This window comes from Procambarus clarkii, chromosome 30 (assembly GCF_040958095.1).
Source record: "Procambarus clarkii isolate CNS0578487 chromosome 30, FALCON_Pclarkii_2.0, whole genome shotgun sequence".
NCBI lineage: Eukaryota > Metazoa > Arthropoda > Malacostraca > Decapoda > Cambaridae > Procambarus > Procambarus clarkii.
The window spans coordinates 32,852,145-32,873,119 of NC_091179.1; the positions used below are offsets into that span (position 1 = coordinate 32,852,145).

At 47.6% G+C, this 20,975-nt stretch overlaps 1 protein-coding gene across 1 annotated transcript in view; it reads left to right on the forward strand.

Annotated features, from left to right (window-relative positions):
* The first annotated feature begins 4,907 nt into the window (after window positions 1-4,907).
* The window catches only part of LOC138349869 (lachesin-like), a 37,513-nt gene continuing 21,445 nt past the window's right edge, over window positions 4,908-20,975 (forward strand). The window contains exons 1-5 of the mRNA XM_069333808.1: window positions 4,908-4,917; window positions 5,523-5,677; window positions 6,960-7,037; window positions 11,475-11,607; window positions 18,561-18,711. Coding sequence (XP_069189909.1) covers window positions 4,908-4,917; window positions 5,523-5,677; window positions 6,960-7,037; window positions 11,475-11,607; window positions 18,561-18,711 — 527 coding nt within the window. The remainder of the gene's footprint in view (window positions 4,918-5,522; window positions 5,678-6,959; window positions 7,038-11,474; window positions 11,608-18,560; window positions 18,712-20,975) is intronic.

A 20,975-nucleotide genomic window follows, 5' to 3' on the forward strand; every position in this document is an offset into this window, starting at 1 on the left:
TGAGGCCCGATTTACCATCTCTTAAACCCATGCTGGTAGTGTGTTACAAAGCTATTTCCATCCAGATGCTCTATGAGCCTCTTCCTCACGATCTTCTCCATCACCTTGCATGGTATACAATTTAGGGAAACTAGTCTGTAGTTCACTGCCTCTTGCCTGTCACCCTTTTTGTATATTGGGACTATACTAGCTGTCTTCCAACTTTCTGGCTTGTCTCCTGTTTCCAGTGACCTGTTATAAATCATAGACAGCAACACACGTAGTGCTTCTGCACCCATTTTTAGTATCCGTAGTGAGATTCTGTCAGGCCCAACAGCCTTTGCCAATCAGATCCAACACATTCCTTTTGACCTCATCACTGGTGAGGTCAAACTTCTCCAAGGTTGCCTGGTTTGCCGCCTCCTCATTTAGTGTAGGGGCTTCTCCTTGTTTCATTGTGAAGATCTCCTGGAATATCTTGTTGAGTTCATCACACACCTCCATGTCATTCTCTGTGTATCTGTTCTCCCCCCTCCCTTTTCTGAGTTTCATCACTTGTTCCCTCTCTTTTGTTTTCCTCCTAATGTGGCTGTGGAGCTGTTTTTGCTCCGTCTCTCTTTTGTTTTGTGTCTCTGCTTCTCTTCTCACTCTGAGGTATTTATTTCTGGCCCTAAGGTATTTCTCCCTGTTCTCCGGTGTTCTGCTGTCCCTGTAGTTTCTCCATGTCCATGTACTCAATTGCTTCGCTACTTTACATTCCTGATTGAACCATGGATTCTTTTGCTGTTTTTCATTTACTCCTTTTGGGCTGGGATAATCCTGTCTGCAGCTTCCTGGCACTTGTGGGTGAAGTAGTCCATCATATTCTGTTCAGTCCTTTCTTCGAATTCTGTTTCCCATGGTATTCCCATTAGGAAGTTCCTCGCCTCGTCATATTTTCCCCTCTGGTATTTTAGCCTTTTCCCTCCCGATCCCATATTTGGATAGGTTATCCCTGCCTCCACCAGATACTCAAATATCAATACACTGTGGTCACTCATTTTCCTGGGAGGTTCAAATTTGACTTCCCTTTTTTTCTGACTCATTCAAGGTGAATATCAGGTCGAATCTAGCTTGTACGTCATTGCCTCTCATTCTTGTGGGTCCCTTGACATGTTGGCTCAGATAGTTTCTTGTTGACACTTCCAAGAGTTTAGTTCTCCATGTATCTGTACCTCAATGTGGGTCCCAATTCTCCCAGTCTATCTTTCCATTGTTGAACTCGCCCATGATTAAGTTTCTGGATTCATTCTTGCAGGCAGCTGATGCAGCTCTCTCTACTATATTATTGGTTGCCATGTTGTTCTTATTGAACTCCTGTCTGGGTCTTCTGTCATTCAGTGGAGAGTTGTAAATTACTGCTATTATTATCTTAGGGCCACCTATAGTCGCAGATCCTATTATACAGTCTCTGAATCCTTCACATCCCAGAATTTCCATCTCTTCAAAACTCCAGTCTTTCATTATCAGCAAAGCCACTCCTTTTCTTCCTCTTCCTTCCCACTATTTCCTTACTGTATAGTAGTTCTGTGGAAACACTGCGTTTGTTATGACACCTGACAAATTTGCTTCTGTGAGTCCTGTTACTTCTGGGTTTTCTTCCTGTAGCCTTTCCACTTGCTTTGTTAGTAAACCCATCAATGTTTGAGTACATAACCTTGAAGCTAACTTTCCTCTATCTATCTATTTTCTCATACCCTCTGCACTGGTGTCGGAATCCGTTCCATGGCCAGGGAAACTTGGGTTGGCTCTTCCTGCTGTGAGGTAGTTACCAGGGGTTTGGAGGGAGGTGGGGTGGGGGATGGAGGGCTTAGATCTTGCCCGGCCTGTGTGGGAGAGGAAGAAGAATAAGGGGTGGGGGAGGGGAGGATCAGGGAGTGCTCAGGGTTTGGGTGGGGGCAGGGACTGCTCGGGGTGGGGGAGAAAGGGAGTGCTCAGGGTGAGGGTTCGTCCTCCTGTGGAGTAGTTAACAGGGGTTTGAGGGGAGGTGTGGTGGGGGATGTATGGTTTAATGGTTTAAATATTGCCTGGGCCTGCTGGAGGCAGGAAGAAGACTAGGGGATGGGGAGGCAGAGGGTACTCTAGGTAAGAGAGGAGGGTGGATTTGGATGGTATGGTGGGCTTTGTGTAGGGGGAAGGGAAAGTTTGTGCTTGAGGTGGGGGGGGGGGCTCATATGGGGTAACAGGTTGGGGTGTTGCGGTCCCCTCTGGGGTTCCTGAATTGCTGGATTGGGGCTTCCCACTTCATTCTGGGATTGTTGGGTTTGAGTCTGAGGTTCCCTGGCTCCCTCTCCTTGCACCTTTCTCTTGCATCTGCTGCCTGTATTATCTCGTCCCTGGACATGTCCCTCTGAAGGAATACCTCTATATAATTTCCTTACATATTTCAGTTTGCTCTTCTTTACTAGGATGTCTTCTTTGGTGGCCTCGTTCCTGAATACTACCTTGATTAATCGATTTTTTATCTTTGTTGTCCTGGCCAATCCAGAAAAACTTTTATATGCATTGTTCAGCCCGTTCCATTTGTATTTCCTTCAGTATCCCTAACACTGTAGCTTTGTCCTTAGCCCTCCACTTTTCCTTCCTGGAACCTTCTTGTTCCATAATACCTGCCACGACTATAACTCTTTTCCTTTCCATTAGTGGGCTCGTGCATCTAGCTGCCTCCCGTGAAGTTGCTGCTTTCATTGCAACTTCCTTGACTGTGGACATGGATTCTGGGCTCTTCCTTAGCATTTCAGCAAAGGTGGCACCCATTGTATGGGTCCCTGCCATTGCTATATCTCGTGCTTCCTAGGGGGTTGGTTGCCTGGGCCTAAGTCTGAGAAGGGCTTGTTTTATTTTGTATTCTTCCTGTGCTGCACCTAGTTCCATCTGAAGTTTAGTTATGGTTTCCCTCATGTTTTTCAATTCCCCTCTGATTTCCCTCCATGCCTGAGCAATCATCTCCATGTATGACTCACCCTACCCCTTTCCCCCACCTGTGTTCTATTATCCTTCCATCATACTTGGACCTTTTTGTTCCATAGTGTTAGTGTTCGACAACAAGGATCAGAAAAATGACGAGAGAGAGGAAGGAGATAGAGAGTGAGATGGTAAGGGGGGAGACAGAAGGTGAGGAGGCTAAAGGGGGGAGGTGGAGGGAGATGAGACGAGAGATATTAGGGAAAGGGGGATTGTGGGTGTACTTACCTAGTTGTGCTTGCGGGGGTTGAGCTCTGGCTCTTTGGTCCCGCATTTCAACGGTCAATCAACTACTGTACAGGTTCCGGAGCCTACTGGGCTCTATCATATCTACACTTGAAACTGTGTATGGAGTCAGCCTCCAACACATCACTTCCTAATGCATTCCATTTGTCTAGTACTCTGACACTGAAAAAATTCTTTCTAACGTCTCCATGGCTCATTTGGGCCCTCAATTTCCACCTGTCCCCTAGTGCATTTGCCCCCTTGTGGTAAATAGCCTGTCTTTATCTACCCTATCAATTCCTCTGAGAATCTAGTATGTGGTGATCATGTCCCTTCTAACTCTTTTGTCTCCCAGTGACGTGAGGTTTAATTCCCGTAGTCTCTCCTCGTAGCTCATACCCCTCAGTTCGGGTACTAGTCTGGTGGCAAACCTTTGAATCTTTTCCAGTTTAGTCTCATGTTTGACTAGATATGGACTCCATACTGGAGCCGCATACTCCAGGATTGGTCTGACATATGTGGTATACAAAGTTCTGAAAGATTCCTTACATAGGTTTCTAAAGGCCGTTCTTATGTTAGCCAACCTGGCATATGCCGCTGATGTTATCCTCTTGATATGAGCTTCAGGGGACAGATCTGGCGTGATATCAACCCCCAGGTCTTTCTCTCCCTCTCTCTCAGTCTCTTGTAGGGTTTCATCTCCCAAATGATACCTTGTATCTGGTCTCCTACTCCCTACACCAATCTTCATTACATTACATTTCCTTGGGTTAAACTCTAACAACCATTTGTTCGACCATTGTTCGAGTGTGTGTGTGTGTGTGTGTGTGTGTGTGTGTGTGTGTGTGTGGTGTGTGTGGTGTGTGTGTGTGTGTGGTGTGTGTGGTGTGTGTGGTGTGTGTGTGTGTGTGTGTGTGTGTGTGTGAGTGTGTGTGTGTGTGTGTGTGTGTGTGTGAGTGTGTGTGTGTGTGTGTGTGTGTGTGTGTGTGTGTGGTGTGTGTGTGTGTGTGGTGTGTGTGGTGTGTGTGGTGTGTGTGTGTGTGTGTGTGTGTGTGTGTGAGTGTGTGTGTGTGTGTGTGTGTGTGTGTGGTGTGTGTGTGTGTGTGTGTGTGTACTCACCTAATTGTGCTTGCGGGGGTTGAGCTCTGGCTCTTTGGTCCGTGTGAGTGTGTGATGGTTGTGTGCTAGTAGTGATGCTAGTGATGGTGGGGGCCTGGTGATGATGCTGGAGGTGATGTTTCTGATGGTACTTCTGGTGTGGTTTACAGCTGACATTAATACTTATCAACATCTGGAGGGTTATTAAGGCAGCCACAAATACTGATTGACTCAGCAGCAACCAAAGTAAGCTCTCAGGGTACACACACCATGAAGCGAGGTACACATCTCTGTGTACATGTTGATACACATCCCTGTGGACATGTGGATACACATCTCTGTGTACATGTTGATACACATCTCTGTGTACATGTTGATACATATCTCTGTGGACATGTGGATACACATCTCTGTGTACATGTTGATACATATCTCTGTGTACATGTGGATACACATCTCTGTGTACATGTGGATACACATCTCTGTGTACATGTGGATACACATCTCTGTGTACATATGGTTACACATCTGTGTGTACATATGGTTACACATCTGTGTGTACATGTGCTACTAGTCGGCCGCAAGGTCATCCTTGTAGCAGTATGTTGGATGGTTTGAAGAATGACACTTGATCCTGTTGATAGGTGATCTCGCCGGACATATATGATTATTCAGCCAACTCATCAACATTCGCCCAAGACGGTGTGTCTTGGGCGAATGTTGATGAGTTAATAATGAGTAACTTGAGAGTTACGAACACAACTAAAGGCGGATCTGGATAAAGGATGAATCCGGATTCACGCCTTTAACTCCGGTTAGTTATGTTAACGTTGATATTATTGACCGGATTAATGACCCACAATATGACATACTTGAAGACCTTGTGAGCGACATACCGAAAGGTTTGGCGACCTTAAAAATAACACATAATGATTCCTGGGACTTTGTCGCCACATTATTGATAGTAAGGTCTAGAGACCATTACAGATTCCCATAGTAAGACATGATGGTTCATATTATAATGAGATCTGATTGCTTTGAATACACCATAGTCTTAACTGGTGACCTTGAAGACATCGTAGTGATCTTGATGATCCCTTATTGTTGAAACTGGTGACCTTAAAGTACACTTATAGTAAGACCTGGTAACCTTGAACATCTCCCCCCACCCAGAGGCGCAGACCTGGAGACTCACAGTAACCTGGTGACCTTTGCAGGAGGAGAGAGTGAGGAGAACGCCCCGGAGATCACGTGGGGTCAGGCCAACACCCACACGGCCTACTTCGGCGACCTCTCCTCCACCAACGTGACGGCCGTGGTGGGTCACAAGGCCTCGCTACCCTGTCGCGTCCTCAACCTCCGCAACAAGGATGTGAGTTCCTCCTTCGTCTTGTGTTTTAACGTTGTATCTGACTGGATCCTGGTGGACCATCCCCTTGGGCTCGTCGGTAGGGGGCAACGGCTGAGCTTTTTGCAGGGGTCGATGTTCGACACCCGATGGCCCCCCTAGGGATTGGGCACTATTAATCCAGAAGGTCCTCATATCCCAGCTCCTTGTCCTTATATCGCAGCTCCTTGTCCTCATATCCCAGTTCCTTGTCCTCATATCCCAGCTCCCTGTTCTCATATCCCAGCTCCTTGTCCTCATATCCCAGCTCCTTGTCCTCATATCGCAGCTCGTTGTCCTCATATCCCAGCTCCTTGTCCTTATATCCCAGCTCCTTGTCGTCATATTCCAGTTCCTTGTCCTCAAATCCCTGTTCCTTGTCATCATATTCCAGCTCCTTGTCATCATATCCCAGCTCCTTGTCCTCAAATCCCAGCGCCTTGTCCTCATATCACAGTTTATTGTCCTCATATCCTAGCTCCTTGTTCTAGTATCCCAGCTTCTTGTCCTCATATCCCGGCACTTTGTTTTCATATTCCAACTCGTTGTCCTCAAATCCCAGGTACTTGTCCTCATATCTCAGCTCGTTGTCCTCACATCCCAGCTCCTTTTCCTCATATTCCAGCTCCTTGTCCTCATATCCCAGCTTCTGGTCCTCTTATCCCATTTTCTTGTCCTCATATCTCCAGCTCCTTCTCCTCATATCCTAGATCCTTGTCCTCAAATCCCAGCTACTTGTCCTCATATCCCAGCTCCTTGTTCTCATATCCCAGCTCCTTGTCCTCATGTCCCAACTCCTTGTTATTATATTCCAGCTTGTTTTCCTAATATCCCAGCTCCTTGTCCTCATATTCCAGCACCTTGTCCTCTTATCCCAGCTCTTTGTTCTCATATTTCAGCTCTTTGTCCATATATCCCAGCTCCTTGCCCACATATCCCAGCTCCTTGCCATTATATCCCAAGTCCTTGACCTCATATTTCAGCTCCTTATCCTCATATCCCAGATCCTTGGCCCTTATATCCCAGCTCCTTGTCCACATATCCCTCCCAATTGCTATCAAGGCATAGGGATTTTTCTACATAATTACCTTATCTAATCTTGATAATTAGGCTTGTGATCTCTCTGTACACATCATCTACATATTTGTGTTAACCTATATGTAATTTAATTAGTTTCCATGTAATACAAAAATGAATAATTTGCCAAACAAGGCGAGATAAAATGTATTATTTTCGTCTTGCTTTATTGTGTGTGTGGCGGCGCCAGGTGTCCTGGATCAGGCAGCGAGACCTTCACATCCTGACGGTGGGAATCTTCACTTACACCACAGACGACAGGTTCAAGGTACTTATACCCCATCACTGTCTTATAGGTACCCCATCACTGTCTTATAGGTACCCCATCACTGTCTTATAAGGTACCCATCACTGTCTTATAGGTACCCCATCACTGTCTTATAAGGTACCCATCACTGTCTTATAAGGTACCCATCACTGTCTTATAAGGTACCCCATCACTGTCTTATAAGGTACCCATCATTGTCTTATAGGTACCCCATCACTGCCTTATAGGTACCCCATCACTGTCTTATAAGGTACCCATCACTGTCTTATAGGTACCCATCACTGTCTTATAGGTACCCCATCACTGTCTTATAAGGTACCCATCACTGTTTTATAAGGTACTGATCTCTGTCTTATAAGGTACCCATCACTGTCTTATAGGTACCCATCACTGTCTTATAAGGTACCCATCACTGTTTTATAGGTACCCCATCACTGTCTTATAAGGTACCCCATCATGGTCTTATAAGGTACCCGCCACTGTCTTATAAGGTACCCCATCATTGTCTCATAAGGTACCCATCACTGTCTTATAAGGTACCCCATCACTGTCTTATAAGGTACCCCATCATTGTCTTATAAGGTACCCATCACTGGTTTATAAGGTACCCCATCATTGTCTCATAAGGTACCCCATCACTGTCTTATAAGGTACCCCATCATTGTCTCATAAGGTACCCATCACTGTCTTATAAGGTACCCCATCATTGTCTCATAAGGTAACCCATCACTGTATTATAAGGTACCCCATCATTGTCTCATAAGGTACCCCATCACTGTCTTATAAGGTACCCATCACTGTCTTATAAGGTACCCATCACTGTCTTATAAGGTACCCATCACTGTCTTATAAGGTACCCATCACTGTCTTATAAGGTACCCCATCATTGTCTTATAAGGTACCCATCACTGTCTTATAAGGTACCCATTACTGGCTTATAAGGTACCCCATCATTGTCTTATAAGGTACCCGCCACTGTCTTATAAGGTACCCATCACTGTCTTATAAGGTACCCATCACTGTCTTATAAGGTACCCCATCAATGTCTTATAAGGTACCCATCACTGTCTTATAAGGTACCCATCACTGTCTTATAAGGTACCCCATCACTGTCTTATAAGGTACCCCATCACTGTCTTATAAGGTACCCATCACTGTCTTATAAGGTACCCATCACTGGCTTATAAGGTACCCATCACTGGCTTATAAGGTACCCATCACTGTCTTATAAGGTACCCATCACTGTCTTATAAGGTACCCCATCACTGTCTTATAAGGTACCCCATCACTGTCTTATAAGGTACCCATCACTGTCTTATAAGGTACCCATCACTGGCTTATAAGGTACCCATCACTGTCTTATAAGGTACCCCATCACTGTCTTATAAGGTACCCCATCACTGTCTTATAAGGTACCCCATCACTGGTGACTTCTGTAAGCGGCTCTCCCGCTTAATACAACATTTAATGATACAATACGTGTATGGTGTTTGTAAATTGCTGTTAGGTTAATTTCTTTTGCATGTTGTTTGTTTAAAGTGATGACAGGGTCATCTGGTGAAGGTATTGTCCGCTATGTCTTGAGAAGTTTTGTGACCTGCTGAGTAAACAACATTGAATTTAGAAGTTCTTGACTATCGTTTTGGTTTATTATATTGTCCTCCCACACAACCGTGACCTCCCACGCCAACCTCCCACACAACCGTGACCTCCCACACCAACCTCCCACACAACCGTGACCTCCCACGCCAGACTCCCACACAACCGTGACCTCCCACGCCAACCTCCCACACAACCGTGACCTCCCACACCAGACTCCCACACAACCGTGACCTCCCACGCCAGACTCCCACACAACCGTGACCTCCCACGCCAGACTCCCACACAACCGTGACCTCCCACGCCAGACTCCCACACAACCGTGACCTCCCACGCCAGACTTCCACACAACCGTGACCTCCCACGCCAGACTCCCACATAACCGTGACCTCCCACGTCAGACTCCCACACAACCGTGACCTCCCACGCCAGACTCCCACATAACCGTGACCTCCCACGCCAGACTCCCACACAACCGTGACCTCCCACGCCCACCTCCCACACAACCGTGACCTCCCACGCCAGACTCCCACACAACCGTGACCTCCCACGCCAGACTCCCACACAACCGTGACCTCCCACGCCAGACTCCCACACAACCGTGACCTCCCACGCCAGGCTCCTACATAACCGTGACCTCCCACGCCAGACTCCCACACAACCGTGACCTCCCACGCCAGACTCCCACACAACCGTGACCTCCCACGCCAGACTCCCACACAACCGTGACCTCCCACGCCAGACTCCCACACAACCGTGACCTCCCACGCCAGACTCCCACACAACCGTGACCTCCCACACCAGACTCCCACACAACCGTGACCTCCCACACCAGACTCCCACACAACCATGACCTCCCACGCCAGACTTCCACACAACCATGACCTCCCACACCAGACTCCCACACAACCATGACCTCCCTCGTCAGACTTCCACACAACCGTGACCTCCCACGTCAGACTCCCACACAACCGTGACCTCCCACGTCAGACTTCCACACAACCGTGACCTCCCACGCCAACCTCCCACACAACCGTGACCTCCCACGCCAGACTCCCACACAACCGTGACCTCCCACACCAGACTCCCACACAACCATGACCTCCCACGCCAGACTTCCACACAACCATGACCTCCCACACCAGACTCCCACACAACCATGACCTCCCACGTCAGACTTCCACACAACCGTGACCTCCCACGTCAGACTCCCACACAACCGTGACCTCCCACACCAGACTCCCACACAACCGTGACCTCCCACGCCAGACTCCCACACAACCGTGACCTCCCACACCAACCTCCCACACAACCGTGACCTCCCACGCCAGACTCCCACACAACCGTGACCTCCCACACCAGACTCCCACACAACCATGACCTCCCACGCCAGACTTCCACACAACCATGACCTCCCACACCAGACTCCCACACAACCATGACCTCCCACGTCAGACTTCCACACAACCGTGACCTCCCACGTCAGACTCCCACACAACCGTGACCTCCCACACCAGACTCCCACACAACCGTGACCTCCCACGCCAGACTCCCACACAACCGTGACCTCCCACACCAACCTCCCACACAACCGTGACCTCCCACACCAACCTCCCACACAACCGTGACCTCCCACGCCAGACTCCCACACAACCGTGACCTCCCACGCCAGACTCCCACACAACCATGACCTCCCACGTCAGACTTCCACACAACCGTGACCTCCCACGTCAGACTCCCACACAACCGTGACCTCCCACGTCAGACTTCCACACAACCGTGACCTCCCACGCCAGACTCCCACACAACCGTGACCTCCCACGCCAGACTCCCACACAACCATGACCTCCCACGTCAGACTTCCACACAACCGTGACCTCCCACGCCAGACTTCCACACAACCGTGACCTCCCACGCCAGACTCCCACACAACCGTGACCTCCCACGCCAGACTCCCACACAACCGTGACCTCCCACGCCAGACTCCCACACAACCGTGACCTCCCACGCCAACCTCCCACACAACCGTGACCTCCCACGCCAGACTCCCACACAACCGTGACCTCCCACACCAACCTCCCACACAACCGTGACCTCCCACGCCAGACTCCCACACAACCGTGACCTCCCACGCCAGACTCCCACACAACCATGACCTCCCACGCCAGACTTCCACACAACCGTGACCTCCCACACCAGACTCCCACACAACCGTGACCTCCCACGCCAGACTCCCACACAACCATGACCTCCCACGCCAGACTTCCACACAACCGTGACCTCCCACGCCAGACTCCCACACAACCGTGACCTCCCACACCAACCTCCCACACAACCGTGACCTCCCACGCCAGACTCCCACACAACCGTGACCTCCCACGCCAGACTCCCACACAACCGTGACCTCCCACGCCAGACTCCCACACAACCATGACCTCCCACGCCAGACTTCCACACAACCGTGACCTCCCACGCCAGACTCCCACACAACCGTGACCTCCCACGCCAGACTCCCACACAACCGTGACCTCCCACGCCAGACTTCCACACAACCGTGACCTCCCACGCCAGACTTCCACACAACCGTGACCTCCCACGCCAGACTCCCACAACCGTGACCTCCCACGCCAGACTCCCACACAACCATGACCTCCCACGTCAGACTTCCACACAACCGTGACCTCCCACGCCAGACTTCCACACAACCGTGACCTCCCACGCCAGACTTCCACACAACCGTGACCTCCCACGCCAGACTCCCACACAACCGTGACCTCCCACGCCCACCTCCCACACAGTCTTCCCTAATCTCACTACTTTACCCTGGGCCCATCTCAGGCGTTCCACCCACCAGAGAGCGAGCAGTGGTACTTGGAGATCAACCCCGTCACCTTCAGAGACGCGGGCGTGTACGAGTGCCAGGTCTCCACCAGCCCCAAGATCTCCCTGCCCATCATTCTGGGTGTTGAAGGTAAGTGGGCAAGGTATGCAGTGGTAGGTAAATCAATTAGATCTTTGCCTATTTTGATGTCAGTGTAACGTATGAAGGAGAGCCCTAGACCCTTCTGCTACCTTGGAACTGTGAGGAGAGAAGTGCGTGTCTGTGCCACATTGCCGTGTGTGGACAGTACAGTGAGGCTGAGGGAAGCTGCCACTTCTGTGGCTTAGTGGGATGCGGCCGTCCCCGTCCATGTATTAGCTTTAAACAAGCTAGACAGTTTTTTCATCATATGAAGTGCTACCGATTTTAGATTCGTAAGTGCATATATGAAGGACATTCAATAGATTTAACACGCACATGCTCCACAAACCATATATTTTTCCTGTCTCGATCTATTAGGGTCTATAATCTTTTTTTGTGTTTGGCTTGATAGCAATTTCATTATCAGTCAATTAACATCCTCGTTGGCATTCAGACATTTTTCAGTGGATTGGACCCACATTAGTAATATATATATTCCATTTTTGTTTTGAGTCATGCGATATTTACAGGTCTGTGGAACAAGTCTCTGACAGTATTATTGCTCATATCGGAACCTTCATTCTATGTTTGTCTCAAAATCTACCTCTTTCAAAGTCTTGCTCAATGTCAATCCTGGGACGGAATCCACCCAAAATTCCTTAATGAAAAACTTCTTAAACACTATGTTGCAGATTTCACTCTGATCATCAGTATGGTTTACGTAATATAAATTCTACTGGTGATCCTCACTCGTGATAAAAGTAAACTTTTAGTAAATGTCCTAATCTCTAAAATTTCCTCAAGTTTTCCTAAAATTGTTTACTACCCGCGTCAGAGAGATTTGTGGCTGCTTCTGCAGACATCCAACTCATGCTTTATCTTACGGAAACTGGTCGAATAAGGCTCTGTTTTGTTGCTTACTATTTTCTTATTATTTCTTAAGAATCCCCACAACATATCAATTTCGTTCCGTTCTAAGGATGATGAATCAACATTGCATTGTTGCTCAAACTTCAGGTGCTGTTATTCTCTGCAGTTTAATCAACTTGAATTTCAGTCAAATATGCTCAGTGGTCACTCGAATATATACATTGTCCTCCGCTAATATTCTTGGAAACACAGGCACATGTGTCGTGTTTTAATACTGGGAAGCACGGGCACATGTGTCGTGTTTTTAAACTGGGAAGCACGGGCACATGTGTCGTGTTTTAATACTGGGAAGCACGGGCACATGTGTCGTGTTTTAATACTGGGAAGCACGGGCACATGTGTCGTGTTTTTAAACTGGGAAGCACGGGCACATGTGTCGTGTTTTAATACTGGGAAGCACGGGCACATGTGTCGTGTTTTAATACTGGGAAGTACGGGCACATGTGTCGTGTTTTTAAACTGGGAAGCACGGGCACATGTGTCGTGTTTTAATACTGGGAAACACAAGCACATGTGTCGTGTTTTAATACTGGGAAGCACAGGCACATGTGTCGTGTTTTAATACTGGGAAGCACGGGCACATGTGGCGGGTTTTAATACTGGGAAGCACAAGCACATGTGTCGTGTTTTAATATTGGGAAGCACAGGCACATGTGTCGTGTTTTAATACTGGGAAGCACGGGCATATGTGTCGTGTTTTAATACTGGGAAGCACGGGCATATGTGTCGTGTTTTAATACTGGGAAGCACAGGCACATGTGTCGTGTTTTAATACTGGGAAGCACAGGCACATGTGGCGGGTTTTTAAACTGGGAAGCACAGGCACATGTGTCGTGTTTTAATACTGGGAAGCACGGGCACATGTGTCGTGTTTTTAAACTGGGAATCACAGGCACATGTGGCGGGTTTTAATACTGGGAAGCACAGGCACATGTGGCGGGTTTTAATACTGGGAAGCACAGGCACATGTAGCGGGTTTTTAAACACCTCAGTGTTTTAACCTTCGAATGGGCCACTGCTCTCGTATCTGGAAAGCATCCATACTACTAAATTTCTTAATACAATTCATAAGAAAGCTGTTTGTTTAATCATTGAACGTTCAATTACGTTCAAAGCTTTAGTCATTAGTCTAGGCGAAAAGTTGCGTTTCTTGTTCCTTTCGCTCATTCCGTCGATCGTTCTTTCAGGAAAAAATCCATTTTTGTTTTCTTCAAAACAATTGATTTAAAAGGATTTTAGTTTTAAAACAACATACGAAATAGACGGTAATGATTATTTAAAACAAGCAACGAACCTAGCAGTAAAATAGGTACCTGGGTGTTAGACAGCTGTCACGGGCTGCTTCCTGGGGGTGGAGGCCTGGTCGAGGACCGGGCCGCGGGGACACTAAAAAAAAAAGCCCCGAAATCATCTCAAGATAACCTCAAGATAACCTTGAATGTTATAGATTCTGTCTCGACAATTTCTTGACTTAACGTTTAAGTTGTCTCCTCTTATCCTCGTTAAAACACGGATAATAATTTTGTCCAACTGCTGGGCTTTGTGATGAGTTCAGTCTCATTAAGGCGAAAAGTGAAGCAGAGTTTAAGAGCCTCTTAAAAACCACTAATTCTTTTGCAGAGTTCTTGCTCATTATTTCAGCGATCAGCGTACACAGTTGCCATCATTATGCACAGTTACCACCAGCATGTACAGTAACCACTTTGACGTGCACAGTTGGGGAGTGGCCACCAGCGTGCACAGTTGCCCAACCATCAGATCTTGATGATGCATAATGATGAACAGAATATTGTTTTGTTTCCTAATAATATTCATAATTAGCTGAGGTGTACAACTTGCATATATTACGAGGTAATGATCAGTTACAGTGACGGTCGCGATGTTACAGTGTAGAACAAGTTACAGGGAGGTTAATGATGTTACAGTGTAGGAAATGACGTTACAGTGACGCTTATGATGTTACAGTGAGTCTTATGATGCTACAGCGAGGCTTATGACGTTATAGTGAGGCTTATGATGTTACAGTATAAGACATGACGTTACAGTGAGGCTTATGATGTTACAGTGTAAGAAATGACCTTACAGTGAGACTTATGACTTTACAGTGAGGCTTATGATGTTACAGTATAAGACATGAAGTTACAGTCAGGCTTAGGATGTTACAGTGAAGGACATGACGATACAGTCAGGCTTATGATGTTACAGTGTAAGACATGACGTTACAGTGAGGCTTTTGATATTAAGAACATAAGAACACAGGTAGCTGTAGAAGGCCTATTGGTCAATACGAGGCAGCTCCTATTTATAACCACCCAATCCCTCTCATATACATGTCCAACGTACGTTTGAAACAATCGAGGGACCCCACTTCCACCACGTTATGCGGTAATTGGTTCCACAAATCAACACCCATGTTACCGAACCAGTATTTACCCAAGTCTTTCCTAAATCTAAACTTATCCAACTTATACCCATTGCTTTGTGTTCTGCTCTGTCTTGTGTAGATAATTTTAATAACCTATTAATATCCCCTTTGGTTATGTCCATTCATCCACTTGTAAAAAATCTATCATGTCATCCCTAGTTCTTCGTGTTTCTGGAGAATGTAATTAAAGCTTTGTCAATCTTTCTTCATAGACAGGTTTCTAATTTGGGAAATTAACTTCGTCATCCTACGCTGGACGCGTTCTAGTGAATTTATATCCATTCTATAGTACGGCGACCAAAACTGAACTGCATAATCTAAATGGGGCCTAACCAGAGCAAGCACCAGGTTTCTTATTAATAACGCTTCGATAAATTTATCCGTGTCCTATTTGTCTTATTACGAACATTTATGCATTGATTTTTTGGTTTTAAATTCTTACTAATCATAACTCCCAGACCCCTTTCACAATCCGACTTTGCAATCTCAACACCATCTAGCTCGTATCTTGTAACTCTGTTATCATAACCTAGCCTCAAAACCTTACATTTACTCAAACCTGAATCTAAATCATTTACATATATTATGAATAACAGAGGTCCCAGGACTGAGCCTTGAGGCAATCCACTTACAACATTTTCCAAATCTGACTTAACCCCATTTATACTAACTCTTTGTTTCCTTTGGTATAGCCTATAACCTAATCCAACTTAATATAGCACCCCCAATACCATGAGCCTCTATCTTTTTAATCAGTCTTTCATGTGGCACTGTATCAAAAGCTTTGCTTAAGTAAAGGTACACAACATCACAATCCTTATCACTATCAACTGCCTCAACTATGGTGGAACAAAATTAGAGCAAATTTGTTAAACATGAACGGCCATTTGTAAAACCATGTTGAGGATCATTTATTAATTTATGTTTTACAAGACGAAGATGAATGGTATTTCCAATTATCGATTCAAGTAACTTTCCCAAAATAGACATTAAGCTAATTGGCAGATTTTTTGAGAAAAGTGATCTGTCTCCTTTCTGGAAAATTAGAACCGCATTAGCAACCTTCTACGACTCTGGCTTTCTGCCTGACTCTAATGATTTATTAAATATGGTAGACAGTGGCTCGCAAAGCTCCTCTTTACATTCGTGAAGCACCCTGGCGAACACTTCGTCTGGCCCTGGGGATTTGTTTGGCTTGAGTTTCACTATTTGTTTAACAACATCCTCCTTGGTAAATGCTAAACTAGTTAACCAGTCCTCTTCCCTACCCTCGTAGACTTGTTCGGCTGAAGGCATAAAATTAAGATCCTCATTAGTAAATATAGAGATAATATATTTATTTAATGTACTACTCATCTCTTCGTCGTTATCAGTTATCTGACCTGTCTCAGTTTTTTATGGACCTATCCCTTCCCTAATTTTTGTTTTGATGTAACTAAAAAAAACCTTTAGCAATTGTCTTTGCTTGCTCTGCTATGGTAACTTCATAGTCTCCTTTTGTCCCTCCTTATCTCTTTATTTAACATTTCTTACCAGTTGGACGAATTCTTGTTCTAAGCTGACATCCTCATTCTTTCTCTCTTTGTACCAAGCTCTCTTTCTACCTATAAGGTTCTTCAGATCATTTGTTATCCATTTCTGGTCATTTGTATTCGATCTATTCAAATTGTATGGTATACTACGGACCTGTGCTTTGCTTAGAATATTTTTATATAAGTTATATTTTGAATCCACATCGAAATCCCTTTTCACGTCTCCTATCGTTGGGTTTATACCTCGCTCCAAGATCGGCCAACCCCCCCTGCCCAAGACTTTCCTATCGATTTCTCCCAAAAAAATCTTAGGCTATTAAAATCAGCTTTTCGAAATCTGGAACTTTAACATTTTTTCCCAACAAATCTATTTCATTCTATACTAATTCTTATTTCTTTGTGATCACTGTTCCTTAGCTCACTCCCTATTTCGATGTCATTAATTAGTGTTTCCCCTGGTAGTTAACACTAAGTCTAAAATATTATAATCCTGCATTGGTCCCTTAATGTGTTGCGTAAGAAAGCAATCGTCAATTAATTCTAGAAAATATTCTGCTTCATTACTCCCTGTTCTATTAAACCAATTTATTCCACTAAAATTAAGGTCACCCACCACACAAATACTGTTAGACTTAGATACTCTAGATATTTCTTCCCATAGATGCTTTGCTTCCAATCTGCCTAATTTTGGTGGCCTGTATATAAGGGGCCATGGTACCCGAAAATCCGATGAAAAATGGAATATTTACGAAAAATTACGAAAAATACTACAACGTTCTGGCAACACTGTGGTCCTAACCGTTTAATGATATCTTGAAAAATAACGTAATTAGAGTCAAATTTCCCGCTGCAACTTTCGTGAATCTGGTCCTCGCGCCGCGGGGTATTGTATCTTACGTTGTAGAAGTCTTATTTTTCGTAATAGCGTTGAAAATAACATGTTATGCATAAAATGAATATAAACTCACACATATGGCAACAGTATCGAGTGACAGAGAGGGTGCAGCCCCCCTCAGTGACTGTGTGTCTGTCATGGAGAGAGGATGTATGCTGACGCGCTCACACAATATCTCTCAGAACATGCTATTTTTGCTATTTGTACTGCAATATGACTTACCAAACGAACAAGAGAAAAGCATTGACAGCTAGATGCATGCGAGCTCTCCATACGAGCTGGCCGCAATGCGTAAATCACCAGTCACGAGTCACGCAGGTAGAGTAACTTGTCGCGCGCTACGCAACTCCAACTTTTACAACTAGATCTGCTTTCACAGCCTTTATTTATTATTCAATTTACATGAAACTTGCACATTATATGTAGAGTTTATGCCTCTAAAAACTCAAGTGGATTTTCTTATCTACGTAGATTTATTGATTTTATAAATAATGATACACTTCATTTTGTTGCATACGTTTTTGGGAAACTTTTAAAAATCTGTATTATTGCACTAAATACATCTGGGATAAAGATCATACTAGACAATCTTTATTATATAGTAAGGTCATAGCGAGTGTCATAGAAATGATTTTGGTTCACAATTGTGGGCTGTGAAAGCAATTGAACATTGTTGAAAAATATTTTTTTTTTTTTTTTTTTTTCTCCGTCTCTATTTAGGCTGAGATGCTGAAACTTGGCCTAGGTGCAGCACCTTTCACATGTATCAGGATAATAAATTTTGAATACCCTACGACAATTTTTTATATCCTGGTCACATGCCCCCTAAGTTCTATTATAAGATTATTTCTTTTTTTTCGTTTAATTCTATCCATATAGTTTCTGTGTGTATCTCAGTTTTCATTCCGTTTGAAACTACATTTCAAATTTTCCTTAACATATACGGCTACTCTTTTACAGTGTAAGACATGACGTTACAGTAAGACATGATATTAGAGTGCATGACGTGACGCTACAATGAGGCCTATGATATTACAGTGTTAGATAAAACGTTAGAGGGAGGCTTATGATGTTAGAGTGTAACACATAACGTTACAGTGAGACATATGATGTTACCGTGGAGTTTTGGACGTCACAGTGACGGTTGGGTCACTACAACGAAGTTTACGGTGTATTACAGTGCAGCAGGCGCGGGTGGAGGGGCCGACGGAGGTGTACATCCAGAAGGGGTCGACAATCCGTCTCACGTGTGTCGTCAACACCCACTCCGACAACGTCGGCGCTGTCGCCTGGTTCCGCGACACCCAAGCACTCGACTACGACTCCCCCAGGTGAGTGTGTCCCCAGGTGAGTGTGTCCCCAGGTGGGTGTGTCCCCAGGTGGGTGTGTCCCCAGGTGGGTGTGTCCCCAGGTGGGTGTGTCCCCAGGGGTGGGAGTGTCCCCAGGTGGGTGTGTCCCCAGGTGGGTGTGTCCCCAGGTGGGTGTGTCCCCAGGGGTGGGAGTGTCCCCAGGTGGGTGTGTCCCCAGGTGGGTGTGTCCCCAGGTGAGTGTGTCCCCAGGTGAGTGTGTCCCCAGGTGAGTGTGTCCTCAGGTGGGTGTGTCCCCAGGTGAGTGTGTCCCCAGGTTGGTGTGTCCCCAGGTGGGTGTGTCCCCAGGTGAGTGTGTCCCCAGGTGAGTGTGTCCTCAGGTGGGTGTGTCCCCAGGTGAGTGTGTCCCCAGGTGAGTGTGTCTCCAGGTGGGTGTGTCCTCAGGTGGGTGTGTCCCAGGTGGGTGTGTCCCCAGGTGGGTGTGTCCCCAGGTGAGTGTGTCCCCAGGTGAGTGTGTCCCCAGGTGAGTGTGTCCCCAGGTGAGTGTGTCCCCAGGTGAGTGTGTCCACAAGGTGTGTCCCCAGGTTGGTGTGTCCCCAGGTGGGTGTGTCCCCAGGTGAGTGTCCCCTGGTGAGTGTGTCCCCCGGTGGGTGTGTCCCCAGGTGGGTGTGTCCCCCGGTGGGTGTGTCCCCAGGTGGGTGTGTCCCCAGGTGAGTGTGTCCCCAGGTGAGTGTGTCCCCAGGTGAGTGTGTCCCCCGGTGGGTGTGTCCCCAGGTGAGTGTGTCCCCCGGTGGGTGTGTCCCCAGGTGGGTGTGTCCCCAGGTGAGTGTGTCCCCAGGTGAGTGTGTCCCCAGGTGAGTGTGCCCTCAGGTGGGTGTGTCTCCAGGTGAGTGTGTCCCCAGGTGAGTGTGTCCCCAGGTGAGTGTGTCCCCAGGTGAGTGTGTCCCCAGGTTGGTGTGTCCCCAGGTGGGTGTGTCCCCAGGTGAGTGTGTCCCCAGGTGAGTGTGTCCCCCGGTGGGTGTGTCCCCAGGTGGGTGTGTCCCCCGGTGGGTGTGTCCCCAGGTGGGTGTGTCCCCAGGTGAGTGTGTCCCCAGGTGAGTGTGTCCCCAGGTGAGTGTGTCCCCCGGTGGGTGTGTCCCCAGGTGAGTGTGTCCCCCGGTGGGTGTGTCCCCAGGTGGGTGTGTCCCCAGGTGAGTGTGTCCCCAGGTGAGTGTGTCCTCAGGTGAGTGTGTCCCCAGGTGAGTGTGTCCCCAGGTGGGTGTGTCCCTAGGTGGGTGTGTCCCTAGGTGGGTGTGTCCTCAGGTGGGTGTGTCTCCAGGTGGGTGTGTCCCCAGGTGAGTGTGTCCCCAGGTGAGTGTGTCTCCAGGTGGGTGTGTCCTCAGGTGGGTGTGTCCCAGGTGGGTGTGTCTCCAGGTGGATGTGTCCCCAGGTGAGTGTGTCCCCAGGTGAGTGTGTCCCCAGGTGAGTGTGTCCCCAGGTGAGTGTGTCCCCAGGTGGGAGTGTCCTAAGGTGGGTGTGTCCCAGGTGGGTGTGTCTCCAGGTGGATGTGTCCCCAGGTGAGTGTGTCCCCAGGTGAGTGTGTCCCCAGGTGAGTGTGTCCCCAGGTGAGTGTGTCCCCAGGTGAGTGTGTCCCCAGGTGAGTGTGTCCCCAGGTGGGTGTGTCCTCAGGTGGGTGTGTCTCCAGGTGGATGTGTCCCCAGGTGAGTGTGTCCCCTGGTGAGTGTGTCCCCAGGTGAGTGTGTCCCCAGGTGAGTGTGTCCCCCGGTGGGTGTGTCCCCAGGTGGGTGTGTCCCCAGGTAAGTGTATCCCCAGGTGGGTGTGTCCCCAGGTGGGTGTGTCCCCAGGTGAGTATGTCCCTAGGTGAGTGTGTCCCAGGTGGGTGTGTCCCCAGGTGAGTGTGTCCCCAGGTGAGTGTGTCCCCAGGTGGGTATGTCCTCAGGTGGGTGTGTCCCCAGGTGAGTGTGTCCCCAGGTGGGTGTGTCCCCAGGTGGGTGTGTCCCCAGGTGAGTATGTCCCTAGGTGAGTGTGTCCCCAGGTGAGTGTGTCCCCAGGTGAGTGTGTCCCCAGGTGGGTGTGTCCCCAGGTGAGTGTGTCCCCAGGTTATTGTGTCCCCAGGTGGGTGTGTCCTCAGGTGAGTATGTCCCTAGGTGAGTGTGTCCCCAGATGAGTGTGTCCCCAGGTGGGTGTGTCCCCAGGTGGCTGTGTCCCCAGGTGGGTGGGTGCCCAGGTGAGTGTGTCCCCAGGTGAGTGTGTCCCCAGGTAAGTGTGTCCCCAAGTGGGTACGTGTG